The 15,999-nt window shown below is 46.3% G+C and overlaps 1 protein-coding gene across 10 annotated transcripts in view; it reads left to right on the top strand.

Moving 5' to 3' along the window:
* Window positions 1–15,999, top strand: part of ptprk (protein tyrosine phosphatase receptor type K) — a 148,466-nt gene that overhangs the window by 107,304 nt on the left and 25,163 nt on the right. For all 10 annotated transcript variants that reach the window (XM_065026402.1, XM_065026403.1, XM_065026404.1 and 7 more), the window contains exons 8-13: window positions 4,839–5,141; window positions 7,226–7,335; window positions 8,671–8,872; window positions 10,829–10,934; window positions 12,901–13,171; window positions 13,347–13,383. In XM_065026402.1, the coding sequence (XP_064882474.1) occupies window positions 4,839–5,141; window positions 7,226–7,335; window positions 8,671–8,872; window positions 10,829–10,934; window positions 12,901–13,171; window positions 13,347–13,383 (1,029 nt within the window). The remainder of the gene's footprint in view (window positions 1–4,838; window positions 5,142–7,225; window positions 7,336–8,670; window positions 8,873–10,828; window positions 10,935–12,900; window positions 13,172–13,346; window positions 13,384–15,999) is intronic.

A 15,999-nucleotide genomic window follows, 5' to 3' on the forward strand; every position in this document is an offset into this window, starting at 1 on the left:
CAATTTGTCTGCCTTAATCCTCAATTACATTCTTTTTGGGGTGTTTCATTAACTTTTTCCCTTTCTTGTCATGATAAAAGAGTGACAGACAAGACATGTTGCAGAGCAACTCAGTGCAAGCCGCAGCCGCCTTCCTGGCTGACATTATTGCCATTCTAGGAGATAAAGGAGCTGTTCTGCTCCAAAAGGTTTAGCTGTCGATTTCATATGAAAGCCGGTGGAGCCTGGGAGAGATAGTGGTGGAGCAGTGTGGAAGACCGGGCGACTGTGATTGACGTTAAGAAAGTTGGGAAGCAGAGAAGAAGCAATCTGTGAGCAAACAGGAGACTCCTGGTGCAATTAAAGATCTAATCCCCCTGTTCTGCCCACAAACAGGAGAAATGGGGGCTTTGTTTTCCTGTGCGACAATGACAGCACCTGTTGTGGGATCCACGTGGAGGCGAAGCATCTTTGGTGTGCATTCCTAGACTCTCCTAGACAACAATATTTGCATTTTTGAGCAACTCAAATAAATTTGCATCCGATAATTTAAAAGGGGTTTTTCTCCCTGCACCTGGTGTCTGTTGTGCGACAATTAGAGATTTGATTGACAGTACTTATCACCTTTCTTGGACGTGTATACACCAACTACATGCAGAAATGCACATAGCAACAATATAAAGTGTCTTAAATTCTCTTAGTCCGGCTATGCCAAGCTAGCGAACGTTGGTGCATTACTACAGGCCTTTCCATCCAATCAACATCAATCATGGTCCGTGGAGCCTGGTTGGCAGCGTCGCTGATTGCCATCCAGCAGGAAGGACAGTGACCGTCCTGTCACATTCCCAGCCCCCTGTGTGTAATTTGTTTGGACCAGCAGCACGTCAGCAATGCCATGACGCGTCCTCATTGGTCATTTAGCCCAACGGGTGACAGATTCTTAAACTCTCTTATAATGCAATCATGGGCCTTGCTAATCGGATTAGCAAACAAATAATGGAATCAAGCTGCAAAATAAGGAGGGAAGATCTGAAATCAATACAGGATATTCAATGTGGTTTCTTTGCCATTAAGGAGTCTGGTGACTGCTTATTTGATTATGATTGATTGCTTGTGCACTTAATCAGGTGCTTCAGACATGCCTTTGAATCATGTAAGCACTCTGTAGAGAAATATTTACCTCCGTATATGCAAATGTTACTTTTTCTCTCTGCTGAACGCCGTGGAGACAAAGAATACATTGTCGCTCACCGCGAAGAGCGGGCGGTACGAACAATGGGTTTTGTTTTCGACATCAATGGTTGATTAAAGATCCAGGGACGACGCCACGGTGTCCTCATCCCAAATGGCCACGTTCCAGACTTCCCCTCTTTCCCTCACCCCTCCTCACCCACCCACTGCACTATAGATAAAGGAAGCCTAGTGCAAGGAGGGTCAGAGGGGAAATGTGTGTTTGAATTGAGGGGCCAAAGGAGGGCCCTGTCCTGTTTAGTATGGTGAGCCACCGGGCTGCAGCCTGCATCCATCCTGAAAAGGGGAGTTAGGAAAGTGGGCACGCTTTCCTAATCGCTCTGGCACCTTGCCTCTCCCAGGACCGTATATCTCCTTTTAATTTAAGGCTTGAAAAATACTCTGGGATTTTAGCATCTGAGGCTGCCGGAATCGATGGAATTTATTATAGGGGGCTTGCCTAATCTGTAAAGTTAATGCAGGACTTCACGGCTATTGATCAGCTCTGAAGGGTACACGCGTTGTTAATCATTGCCCTGGGTGATAGAATACACAGAATAGAGAAGGGGAATGGGGGGGGGGGGGGCAAGAGAGAGAGGGGGACAGGTAATTGTCTGCTATGCAAATGTTATTGCTTCTTTGTGTGTACGCATGTGGTGAAAGTTGATGGGGCATTGGAAGTCGTAAGCAATTAATTTCTAACCCCAATTTATTATTGCCTGGTTGACATTTAAATGATGGAGGATGTCAGGAATCTATCCGACTCTATTCGTCCCTGGTATTTTCATTTATTTTGTCTACTCTTTTATCTTTTCACCCCCAAACTGAATACCTGAATTTCGGGTCATCATATGGGTTGGGCACTTACTAATAGGTTGATAATGTATAGCTTTGGCTTTATCCTCTATCTCCCAGTCAAGGCCCATTTCAGGCTGATCCTAAATCATTTGGCCGTTACTGAGTTCACGTCGTGCACATATGCTGGAGTGGATCAAGTGTGGTAAAGATTATAGGAATAGTTTTACCCTGGCTTTTTCATGTGTTCCACTTGGCAGATGAAACGTGTCCCTGATCATAACATGTCATTATGGCTGAATTCTCCGATTCTTCTGTTAGAATGGCCTTCTCTCGCTCTTTCTCTCGCTATTTGTCACTGTTGACCTCACTCTCTATTGTCAAGAAAATCAGCTTTTGAAATGATTTTGCCCTTGACCAAACTTACAAAGAGTATTATTATGTGGGGGAAAATGCACTGACTTATTCGTTCCATTCATTTATGACGTGCCTCCAAAGAACCTGTCGAGATTTAAGAAAGAAAAAAAAATGTGCCATGTGAAAATGTGCAGAAATTGCATGCTGTCACTGGCTCAACTGAATTTTGTGTGCGTTTCCCAGTGAGTGACAACCAGATAATGACTTGTTATAGGTAAAATGGACCTATGGGAGATGTGTGTCTCTACCCTCGTGTTCTTTTTCCTCTTCATTCTTTTCTCTCCCTTGCTTTTATTTCCACAATTATCTCTGACTAAGTGTACATTGGCTCTACACAGAAATGGTCTCGTATTGAACGATCATGTCGCCGGGCTCAGGAAGCAAAAAAAGGGGAGAAATTGAATTTTAGTTTCCCGGTTCTCTGGGTATTTAATAAAAGCTTGTACTGTGAAGAGAAGAGAGAGGAGGTCAACAGGTTGCTCGCGACGGCTTCCGCTCTATTACAGACAACCTGTGGCCACTCCTGGACCAATTCCCCTCTGAGCACTGCTCACCCTCAGGAACACTGGCCACTGAATAAGTCACGACAAACGTTTCATCATCACCGGTGGCGCCACTTCAAATGAAACACTGCAGGGCAGCGGTTAACGGTGGTAGAGGAGTGTGAACATTTGTTCCCCCCCCCACTCTTCGCCGAGGAAAAGAGGGATTTAATTACATTTTGGTATCTATTGACATGTTTTTCCAAAGTTATAGCGCCAACATCCATGCCATTGATTTGAGACAATACGCCACATCAATATAAATGGCTCAAACAAATGAGTGCGAATAATGACAAGTGGTGTAGATGAATGTTGGAGATGGCCCACTATCTCGCTAACAGTGTATGGAGTTGTAGAGAGCTTTATCCATAATAACCCCCAGAGCCAACAGTCGATCTCAGATTCATGTTAACAAGTCCCCAGTCTTTATTCAGAGCTTTTCATTTTAATTAGGCTAGAAAGGAAGGACTCTCCTGGGCGACGCTCATCAAAGAGCAGGTGATTACACCCAGCTGAGGGCCCAGCCTTTAAAAATGGACAATCTGTGATTTAGCACCACGAGTTAACCTTTCTCCTCTTCTCTTCTTGTCAGTTTGGCCTAAAAAGAACATGTTATTAACATGCATATACATAGAACGTCTAACCTTTTTGTCCATCTCTCTTTCTGTGGCTCAGAGCAGTGGTCGTAGAGATGAGACTGCACAGAATAAGGGCAGTTCTGTTTCCACAGAGGACATTTGAGAGAGAGAGAGGCTTTTGTGTGAGGATGGCCTGCCACGCCAAGAGCCTGCACGGTGCACACGTACACCCCCAGGCCGGCCATGGCAGAATCCTTACCCCATTACTCAGTGAATGAGTGTTGCAGAGTGGGAAGGGGCACCAGGGCTCACTGCGGTGGAAGACTTAGTTGAGACTGAACCCCCACAACCTCTACATGTCAGGTCCTGCACTTTAGCCACGACTAGGCCGGTGTCTGAAACGCATCAATAAAGGACAAATTGAAAGCCCCTTAATTAACCCTCAAACCTGGCCCCTAACTCATGTTTATGCACGGACAGGAAATACGTAGTGTTTTGAATATAAAGCCTAATATGTTAATACTCTTTAGTGACAATCCAAATATGAATGTACAGAAAGTCCAAACCACTGCATTGTAAAATGAGGAAATCAGCACAGTACATAAATACAGTGTTAAAAGTGTTTAAAGTCATTCTCCTATTGAAGTCCTGCCCTTGCTGGTTGCTGCAGTGTTGGCTGCATCTCCACATAGCAAACAGTCACGGTGAGACAAAGGCGCTACTTGCATCATTGCCTTAATCGCGCAGGTAAATTGGACTATTAGAGTCATTAGTATCCAGCATGGCGCGATTGCTTGATGGATTGCGGGCTGGATTATATTGACTTTCTCCCAGGGTGATATATTGGCTAATTCAGAAGCCCTTAAGAGGCTGTGTGAGTGTCCTCCTGGTCACCAGCGCTGGCTCAACACAATCCACACAGTTTACGTTGCTCATTAGCCCCCCCCCCCCCCCCCCTTCTCTCACATGGACATTTAATCCTCATAACGGCCTCATTATTTGTCTGTGGATATGTTCTGATCCGGGGATGAGGAAAAGAAAAGTGGAGCTTTGTGTAGACTGGCCGCCGTGCTGCTGAAGGACAATTGTCAGGCACCATCATCAACACCGCGCTTTCACAGAGCATCCATGTGGAACTGATGTGTTAATGCTGGCTAACCGTGCACATTCTTCTGTGCAGACATGTTAGTGGCAGTATATGTTGTCCCCACATCAGATGACACTGTACACAAACGGGTCTCTCCAGTGATTTTATGTTGGCCATAGTTGTAGTCATGGGTTTCTTTTTCTCCTCCAGAGCCGATGCGCACCCCGAAGAAGCTGAAGATTGCCGAGACCCAGGCCAGGTTCATCGCTGTGGACTGGGAGTCTCTGGGCTACAACATCACCCGCTGCCACACCTTCAACGTCACCATCTGCTACCATTACTACAACGCCAACAATCAGACCAAGGCCGACTGCCTGGACATGGACCCCAAGGCCCCACGCCACGTGGTGGGCAACCTGCCCCCCAACACCAACGTCAGCCTCAAGATGATCCTCACCAACCCCGAGGGACGCAAGGAGAGCGACGAGACCATCATCCAGACAGATGAAGATGGTATGTGCACTCTACATAACAGATAGGTGTCAGGAGACAGGGAGGCTTTTTTTTAATGCTCATATTTCAGATGTAGAATTCACACTTATTCGTCAGTGTTAACGAATCAAGCTCACCCACATAGATTGCGCATGTTTTTCTATCTCTATAATTCTAATTTATTTTGAAAAGGTAGATGTGTCTAGCTCTGTTTGTAACCGGTTGAAATTGACTCATGCTCTTTGCTGCCCCCCTGTGATTCCTACCTCTGGGCTGAGTTACTCATTTCAAAGCAGGGCACGTTTTCTCACTGTTGCTCTCTGAATAGACACTAGCTGGGTAGCGAACCAAGGGCTGAGATAACAGCACTGGCGGCAGCCCGGAATTTGTAACTCACATTAAACGCTTCAGTATTATAATCATGCAGCCAGGTGACCAGCTCTATCCTGTGGCTACCGGCAGACATGTTGTCCCTTGAAGAGGACCTGTTTAAATCTCACTTCACGTTCGCACAAGCTCAGGAGATAATGTTAGAGAAATGACTGAGCCCTCTGTAATTGTTCCACCAGAACTTATTTGAACTGTTCCCTGATTCTGCATGTAGCTAGAGATTTGTTTTTGGGGGTTATATTCCGGTCCTGCTAGGCTCCCGAGTGGCGCAGCAGTCTAAGGTACTGCATCTCTGTGAAAGAGGCGTCACTACAGTCCCCGGTTCAAATCCGGGCTGTATCACATCCGGCCGTGATTGGGAGTCCCATAGGGTGGCGCACAATTGGCCCAGCGTCGTCTGGGTTTGGCCGGGTTAGGCTGTCATTTAAATAAGATTTTGTTCTTAACTGACTTGCCCAGTTAAATAAAGGTTAAATAAAAAATTCTAAATAAATAAAAACATGTTATTACCTATTTCTACAATTTGTTTAGTTTTTTAATAGATTGGGGTGTATAACTTTTCAGTGGTATTCCAACAGCAGAAGAGAAATCTGTCTGATTTGTTTTTAACATGTCAAACGAAGCCCATTTTCAGTAGCATCAGTCAGGAAAAAGGAATGCATGCATTTAGTTTTTTTTTTGCGTGTAAAAGCTGATGTCTCAGTGACATCCATCCAGCAGATTTGATAAATTTAAGTTTGTCTGACTTGGGGGAGAGGAGAAGAGAGGCCCACGTAAACAGTTCCTCTAACACTGATCTGGAGACAGCAGACACGCACGTGCGCGCCGCCCCCGGGCCCTGCTCCTCTCTTCAGACAGACAGGCCTGACAAGCACCCAACCATGTGACCTGGTCACGCTACTGCTCTCTGTCTGTCTGCTGTGAAGGAGAGGGCTTTGGACATCCCCGACCCAGTCTGACTAGACTAGAACACAGCCCAGGGAGACAGGCATGCAGGCAGACACAGCCCCATGGCAGACCAGTCCTGTGGCAGCCATAGAGACCCATGGGACTGCCAGGTTTCATCAGTAGTGATGAGGCTGTCAGTCAGTAGTGTTCACCAATCCAGGATGTATTTACGAAGGTCCTCAGAATATTAGGCTACTGCTGTTACCCATTGACAGCCCTGCTATCTCAGCTATTGTACTGCTAAAATGTTAGACAAAACACTAGGAAGTATCTTCGTAGCGAGTTCCAATACATTAGCATTTTGGATTGGAGATTCTAGTCAATACATTTAGTTTTCCACTGATCAGTACTCATGTCACAGTGGTCTGGCATGCTGGTTTCTCTTGCTGATGGATGTACTCTAATAGTGAAAGTTACAAATTAAAGGAGACTAATTTGATCATAAAACATGCAGACAGAGAGAGAAGATGCTCTTGAAAAGACATTGCACCTTGATCTCATCTCGTGTAAATACATGATCAAAATTCAATAAAATAAAAAAAACACCAGGGATTTGAGTGTCTGCCATGCAGTGCTAGCACAGAGCTCTACATTATTATGCCATTTTCAACATGTTGCTTTACGGTAAGTAAATCCAATCAGTGGTCTTGTTACGGGCGCAGAGGCTCAGGAGTGGCTCTCTCTGTGAGAATAGGATTCATTACAGCACAGTGGCCTTCCTTTGATTGCACTAGGACCTACTCCTCCTGTCTTCTGTCCTAATGCAGTGCCTGGCCCCGTTCCCAGCCAGTCCATGAAAGCCACACCGTTTGAGGATCGGATCTTCCTCTACTGGAAGGAACCACTGGAGCCCAATGGGATCATCACCCAGTATGAGGTAATGAAGCATTATGGTCAGAAGGAGGTGGGGGGAGGGAGGGAGGGCAGGGGCGGGAGAGGTAGGGGTATGGAGAAAGGTGGGGGTGGGGAAGGGAGTGACGGGGTGGGGGGAGGGAGGGAGGGAGGAGAGGAGAGGGAGAGGAGAGGAGAGGAGAGGAGAGGAGAGGAGAGGAGAGAGGTGGGGAAGGGAGTGACGGGGGTGGCCAAGGGGAGAGAGGGAGGGAGGGAGAGGTGGGAGTATGGAGGGAGAGGTGGGAGTATGGAGAGAGGTGGGGAAGGGAGGGAGAGAGTGGGGTGATTGGGGGTGGAGGTGTGAGGGTAGACAGGTCTGTCCAGGATCCACATGTGGGAGGTAGGAGAGGGAGGGAGAGGTGGGAGTATGGAGAGAGGTGGGGAAGGGAGGGAGAGAGTGGGGGGATTGGGGGTGGAGGTGTGAGGGTAGACAGGTCTGTCCAGGATCCACATGTGGGAGGGAAGGAGGGAGGGGGAGAGGTAGGAGAGGGGAGGGAGAGGTGGGAGTATGGAGAGAGGTGGGGAAGGGAGGGAGAGAGTGGGGGGGATTGGGGGTGGAGGTGTGAGGGTAGACAGGTCTGTCCAGGATCCACATGTGGTTTGTATATCTAAACCATGTTTCACAGGTTTTAAGAACCTTTACTGTCCCTCTGGAAACATCCTGCTCCTTTTTCATACAGGACTATGGTGCAAATACTGTAACTCAACCAGTGGACAGTGGGTTCGAAGGGGAACTCATTGTATGTTACTGTTGAAAAATACTTTTTTGAGTACTGCTTCGATACAGTATGAAAAGAAGGTGTTCTGATCCATAATTAACTGTATTGTATTATTTAAGGTAAAAACAACAGTGATTCATAGCTTGTGTGCAATGGGGTGTATGGAAGAAACATTTCCTTATTCTCAAATGTCATCAAGCTGTGAGAGTATGACAACACTGGCCCACATAATACATGGGAATGTAACATGACACTTACTACATAATGACATAGGAAGTCACATGACACGTACGACATAATGACATGGGAAGTCACATGATCAAAATCTTTATCACACATTTTAGTCCAGGTTTATGAGATTGTATGCATGCTGTAAACACAATGCGGAAAAATCACTGAAAACGAATTAATTTGCTATGTACTTTGCTATGTACTTTGCTATGTACTTTGCTATGTATGTGCATTCCGCTTACTTAAAACGGATAAAAAAGTTTCCATCACGGCATAATGTAACAGAAACCTCATTACCATTTGCTTGAACACTTTTTCGACAGCTCATTAGGTAAATATTGTATTTCCCTCACCTCTCCCTCCCCTGACAGATCAGCTACAATGGTATTCGGTCCTTTGACCCCTCGGTGCCGTTATTGCGGCCTCCTCTGATCGTGTCGCTGCCCTGGAACACTTCTCACCACGTCTTCAACCAGCTGCACCCTGGCACCACCTACCAGTTCATCATACGAGCCAGCACCGTCAAGGGCTTCGGGCCCCCAACCACACTCAACATCACCACCAACATCTCTGGTACATTTATTTCACCCCCCCCCCCCTTTCCCCTCAGAACAGCCTCAATTTGTCGGGGTCATGGACTCTGCAAGGTGTCGAATACGTTCCACAGGGATGCTAGCTCATGTTGACTCCAATGCTTCCCACAGTTGTGTCGAGTTGACTGGATGTCTTTTTGGTGGTGGACCATTCTTGATACACACAGTTACAGATACAGAAACAGTTGAGCATGAAAAACCCAGCAGCTCTGCTGTTCTTGGCACAAACTGGTGCACCTGGCACCTACTACCATACCCCGTTCAATGGCACTTAAATCTTTTGTCTTGCCCGTTCACCCTCTGAATGGCACACATACACAATCTATGTCTCAATTATCTCAAGGCTTAAAAATCCTTCTCTAACCTGTCTCCTCCCCTTCATCTACACTGATTGAAGTGGTGACATCAATAAGGTGCCATAGCTTTCACCTGGTCAGTCTATCTCATGGTTCTTAATGTTTTGTACATTCTGTATATATTTCCAAATGAGGTTGGAATAATACTGTGAAATTGTGAATACTATGATAATGCCCTTTTAGTGTAAGAGCTGTTTGAAAAGACCCCCTGAAATTTCAGCCTGTTTTGGTAGGATGGAGTTTTGGCCTGCCCGGTGACAACACCAGGCGGTAAACAAGTTAATAGACTAATAAGAGAGTTCCAAACCTCTCCGCCAATAACTGCTAGTTGTCAGTTCTCCCCTCCCCACTCAGAGAGTCCTAGCAAAATTCTTGCTTGACAAATTGCTCTTTGCTAAGAAGCTATTTTTGTCTATTTCTGACCATTTGGATTGAAAACAATCACCGTAAGGTACACTTAATTGTTACCCAGAAAGGATTTAATATTGAGACAACTGCATTGGACCTTTAACCTTTATTTATCCAGGAAGTCCCATTGAGGTCAGAAGACCTCTTTTACAAGGGAAACCTGACCGAGAGGATCCTCCCTAGTATGGTAGATGACATATACAATGGCAGTGGTGTTGCAGCTGCTAGGCTATAAGGAGTGCTACCAGAGGAAATATGGTTTATTGTATATAATAAGTAGCTATCATAGTTGTGTTAAATTGATGCATAATGTTATAACTGTTATCGTTGTTGTCGTTACGTTAAAAAGGGTCTGTTAGCACTTCAGCTGCAAGTAGCATCTAGGAAGCAAAGTAACCAAAATGGGGTGAAAATGGTGCATTTTAATGCGTAATGTGGTTGGGTTATGGGTTTTGATTTTCAGAGCCATTTCTCCCATAATACTAAGCACAGTGCTGAGATATCTGTCTGTAATGGTTACTGTATCAGACTCGGTTGCTTAATGGAATATATGGATTCTCCATACCTGTTGGAGTCATTTTCTTCAGCACACTATTTTCCCAACTCTAATCTTGGCAGCACTCAACGTGCACTAGACAGGGATGTATTTGAAATCTGTTGAAGTGACAGCCTAGGACCTCATTAGATAATAATGCGAACCACAGACACAATTTAAAGCAATCAAATTAAGCAGGTGAATGGAAGCTGAAAGCTTCTTGATATATTGGCAAATAAGGCCAGTAGCCTTTCTTAAGTAAGAGAGGCCTTGTGCTTTTTGCACTAAACACCTAGTTCAATCTTTAAGAGATGTAATGTACACAATTTAGTTGTAATCACACAGGAAACATCATTTCACGCTTTTTTGGCAAAACTGTTGGGTTGCAATTCTCAGAAATGCATTAGAAAACATGTTCCAAGCAGGAGAGGGGCTGTTTACTATGCACTTTGCAGTACTATAATAAAGTCAAGTTCAGCCAAGTCCAAAATGAAACATAATGTGTCTTGGCGGAGCATGCTTTCCCCAAGCCTTCAACATAGTACACCCCATTGCCGTCGATTACCCCCACTCTTGCATTTTTCCTTCATCTGTGATTTTGCATTTAAATCTTGTCCCCCCCCCCCCCCCCCCTCAGCCCCAACTCTGGAGGAGTATGATGGATCCGAGGCGTTTCTGAATGAGACGGCCACCACCATCACGGTCCTTCTGAAGCCAGCTCAGGCCAAAGGTGCCCCTATCAGGTAAGAGAACTAATGCCTGGCTTTGTTCTAGTCCAAAGGTTCCATCCAATCATTTTAATGAAGCTCCTCCGTCCGCTTGCCTGACCTCTGTCAGGACGTTTGTGTCGAGTTGTTCCCTGTCCCTCCCTGTCCCTTAATGCAGCACAGCCCACAAATAGAGAGAGCAGTGCTGGGTAATGTTTGCAGAGACTCTGCAGGGAATTTAGATATTCAGGTCCATGGCCCCGTCGATCTCTATTTGATTTGGCCATTGTTGGCCTGTGCCTTTTCATTTCCCCTCCCCTATCACAATCGGCAGGGATATGGAGTTTGAAGGTACTTGTCATAAAGGGAATTTGAAGATAACTCTTTGCTCTCAGATTCAGTAAATCAGCTATTATGCGGCCAGGCCTGGGCTTCGATTGTGAAATTGGAGGGGCCGCAGATGGAGGGGAAGGACAACAGCCCTGAATACAAAACCAGCTGACCACATTTCTTCCTCACAGGCACTCACTCAGTAGATGTGGCAGTTGTTGCTAATATGTCACACACCCCTCTAAATGTGGCTGTTTTTTGTCTGGGATACAGACGTTGTGTAGAGTATTGTTACAAATATCATAAAGATGAATCGCATAATCAGATACCAAGTATGCAATGGAGGGTGGGTATTAGGATTGGGAAATACACTGCCACTAGGATTATGTCACGTTTTTACCCGCTTAAAGGTCCAATGCAGCCATTTTTATCTCAATATCAAATCATTTCTGTGTAGCAATTAAAGATACAGTCCAGGATCTTAAGCACAACAAATTCATAACGCATTGTACGAAATGGACTCGTAACATATCATACGAAATGCAAAACAATTATATGCAATATGACATTTTTCAGGGCGTAACATGTCATACGAAACGGATGACGTAGTGAAGGCATGGGCCTTTAAAGGATTTAGGAGTGCCAACGAAACAAAGATGTGTGTTTTTAAAACAGACAGTGATTCGGAATTGGACAGATTGTGGCCTGAGTGCATTATCAAAAGGATAGTTTAATTTGACCAGTTTTGGCTGTGCACCGTAAAACTGGCCAAGCTCTGATGAAAGCTGATTGGCTAATCACGCAGCAACTCTGTGCAGGGGTAATTTAGAGAGGTTTGGTTAAGGTGTGTATTAGGGATTGAGCTATAATGAGCCTTCAGGCCATCTGCTCAGGTAATTTGTAACAGTTTGACAAGCGATACAAGGAAGAGGAAACGAGCCAGAGCACTCACTCTATTTCGGTGGAAGGGGGCAGATTTTGTGTCCATCTGCGCCCGGCATTATGGAGTGTCACTTGCATTTTAGATCTGCGGCGCTTTGAGCTAAAATAGGAGCTATGGAAGGTCAGGGAGGTGGCGAAGGCTGTCATGCCGCTGGGCGCTAATGGTGAGGGAAGGGCGGACGGGGGGAGAGAGAGAGATGCGCCCCCGGGCAGTCATTACCAAGGGTGGAAGGAAGGAGGTTCTGCTAGGTTTACAGCTCCATGGGTGTGCGAGGGGTGCTCCTCCTCTCCTCCTCTCCTCGCTCTGCACTGTGTTTATAAGTGGCCCTGGCACTGTGGTTAGTGCGTGTCTTGCCACGTTAAGACCCTTAGGGGGAGAGACGAAGCACGTCAGTGTGACTTTGTAATACTAATGAGAGACACGACCTGTTTACTCCCACCGGAGTTTCATGAGCCCTTTCTCTCTAGTCTGAGAGAATGGACTGTTATTAGTTAAAGGCTATGTGCAGATAAATGGGCTCAGGTAGAGATATCATGGCCTGCAGCGTGTACGATGTTACCAAGCCAGGGCTAATTCCAGCAGTTCAACTCATTTGGCATGCCCTCTCTGTGCTCTGTGAAGTGAGAGATTGCTTTAAGATTAGCCTGCTTTTGTTTGGCTAGCTGACTTTGTTTGCTTGTGCTGTTTTGTGAGGACTGATTGCCTGTGATGTCCTGTTCCTCTCCGCAGTGCTTATCAGATCGTAGTGGAGGAGCTGAATCCTCATCGCACACGCAGGGAGGCCAGCTCCGTGGACTGCTACCAGGTCCCAGTCTCCTTCCACGCCTCCAGTGGCGGTTCACCGTATTACTTTGCGGCAGAACTCCCGCCCGGGAACCTTCCGGAGCCTTCTCCGTTCACGGTGGGCGACAACAAGACATACCACGGCTTCTGGAACCCTCCGCTCGCTCCCAGGAAGAACTATAACATCTACTTCCAGGCCGTCAGCAGCGTGGAGAAGGTGAATATACACCACGCTCTATCAGCCAATAGGATTCTCTAATGTTACCCCATTGGGTTATTGGGGTTTAAGTCTGTCTTAAAACTGAGTTTTACATTGAGGAGCATTGTTTGCCCTTTTGAATGAATTCAAATCCTTATGTTGTATTGTATTTTATTTTAATTTTTTTCCACAGGAAACAAAAACACAATGTCTGAGACTTGCAACGAAAGGTAAGACTTACATTTTTGCTTATTTGTACAACAATAAAAGTCCTTCTTGCCCAATATTAATGCATTGACCGTACAGTACAGTTGGATTTCACTTTTCCCAGTAGCCAATGAATGCCCTCTCTCGTGCTCCGACGAAGAACTGTTACGTGATAATGTGTGTGCCACTTTATTTTCTGTCACTCTTCCAAGAGAATTGTCGTGCAGCGAGGATCTGGATTGAGGCAGAATTAAGGAAAGCTTATTTATTTGTAACATTCGCGCTTGTAAAGCACCTTCTCTGGTGAACAGCTTGTTTCTGTGGGAACAGGGGGCTAGCAGTGCCAACCCTTTGGATTTCACAGAGAGAGAGAAAGCTCACTGGTTTTCATAATAAAGCCATGCTGTTGGTTTTTGGTGATTAAGAGGGAGTGGTCATTCAATTGTTACAATTCATACAGTGCCAGCTCATCTGTGATGTAAATCAAAGGGAAATAGGTTGCCGATTTATGGACTCTGTCCTCTTGCACTATTGAAATGATCTGCATTATAGATTATGGACAACATTTATGCTGAATATGCATTTTTGCAAGTGCATTGCATTTAACTGGCCAAGTATTTCAAGTACTTATGACTATGTCTCTTACTACAATTAAAGGGCCGGTCAGTTTAGCTTCAGCATCGCATTCAAAGGGCACTAGGCTAGGCGACATAGAAGCAAATAGTCCCATCAAGTCGACTGGTAATTGAGTTGCACCCTACTTCGCTCTCTCCCACTACTCTCCTCTTCTAGCCTCTTCTATCATCTCTCCTTTCTGCTAAATCCTTTTCCCTCCTATCTCCTGATTCTGCCTCTTCGACCCTACTCTCCTCCCTTTCCGCATCCCATGACTCGCACGGTTGCCTTTCCTCCCGGCCGGCATGGCCCTCCCTTCCTGCTCCATGGCGGAGTGACTCATTGCGAGCTTACAGAACAGGGCTGCGGGCAGCTAAGCTAAAAAAATGGAGGAAAACAACATTTTCGGAGGACATCCTTTCCCTCCTCTCTACCTTCTCTTCCTCTGTATCCGCTGCTAAAGCCACTTCCTACCACTCTAAATTTCAAGCTTCTGCCTCTAACCCTAGGAAACTCTTTTCCACCGTCTCCTGCATCCTTAATCCTCCACCCCCCTCACTCCTCCCTCCCTGCGGACGACTTTGTCAACCACTTTGAAAAAAAGGGTGACGACATCCACTACTCATTCACTCAGCCTGTTGACTGGTCTCAATCACACAGAACTACCCTACACCTTGACCTCTATTTCCCCTCTCTCTCCAGATGACATCCTGAAACTAGTGAGGTCTGGCCCCCCACAACCTGCCTGCTCAAACCCATCCCCTCCTACCTTCTCCAGACCATCTCTGGAGACCTTCTCCCATTCCTCACTTCCCTCATGAACTCATCCCTGAAAACTGGCTGTGTCCCCTCTGACTTCAAAATGTCCCGAGTTGCTCCCCTCCTCAAGAAACCAGCACTCAACTCATCTGACGTCAAAAACTATAGACCTGTATCCCTTCTTGCTATTCTTTCCAAAACACTTGAGCGTGCTGTCTCTGATCAACTTTCTCGCTCTCTTTCTCAGAATTATCTTCTTGACCCTTACCAGTCAGGCTTCAAGACGGGTCACTCAACCAAGACTGCTCTCTGTGTCACGGAGGCTCTCCGCACCGCCAAAGCTACTCTCTCTCCTCTGTTCTCATCCTCTTAGATCTCTCCTCTGCCTTCAACACCATGAACCATCAGATCCTCCTCTCCACCCTCTCAGGGCTGGGCGTTGCAAGCTATTCACACTCTTGGATTGCATCCTACCTGGCAGGCTTCTCCTACCAGGGACGTGGAGAGGATCTGTGTCTGCACCGCATACTCTCACTACTGGTGTCCCCCAGGGCTCGATTCTAGGCCCTCTCCTCTTCTCTCTATACACCAAGTCACTCAGCTCCATCATATCCTCACGTGGTCTCTACTATCAATGCTATGCGGATGACACTCAACTATTTTTCTCCTTCCCCCCCTTCTGACACCCAGGTGGCGACATGCATCTCTGTGTGCCTGGCAGATATCTCAACTTGGATGTCGGCCCACCACCTCAAGCGCAACCTCGACAAGACGGAACTGCTCTTTCTGCCCGCTCAAAGACCTCTCCATCACGGTTGACAACTCCACAGTGTTGCCCTCCCAGAGTGCAAAGAACCTTGGCGTGACCCTGGACAACAACCTGTCGTTCTCTGCAAACATCAAAGCATCCGTAGAGTATGACACTACCTCACAGAGGAAGCTGCGCAGGTCCTAATCAGGCACTTGTCCTGTCCCGTCTGGACTACTGCAACTCGCTGTTGGCTGGGCTCCCCGCTTGTGCCATCAAACCCCTGCAACTTATCCAGCAGTCCGCCTGGTTTTCAACCTTCCCAAGTTCTCTCATTTCATCCCGCTCCTCCACACACTCCACTGGCTTCCAGTCAAAGCTCGCATCCACTACAAGACCATGGTACTTGCATACGGAGCAGCTAGCTATCTTAACACGAATGCACCAACTGTAAGTCGCTCTGGATAAGAGCATCTGCTAAATGACTCGTGTAAAAAAAGATGAATGTACCCTAGCA

The sequence above is a fragment of the Oncorhynchus nerka genome, linkage group LG13, assembly GCF_034236695.1.
Source record: "Oncorhynchus nerka isolate Pitt River linkage group LG13, Oner_Uvic_2.0, whole genome shotgun sequence".
NCBI lineage: Eukaryota > Metazoa > Chordata > Actinopteri > Salmoniformes > Salmonidae > Oncorhynchus > Oncorhynchus nerka.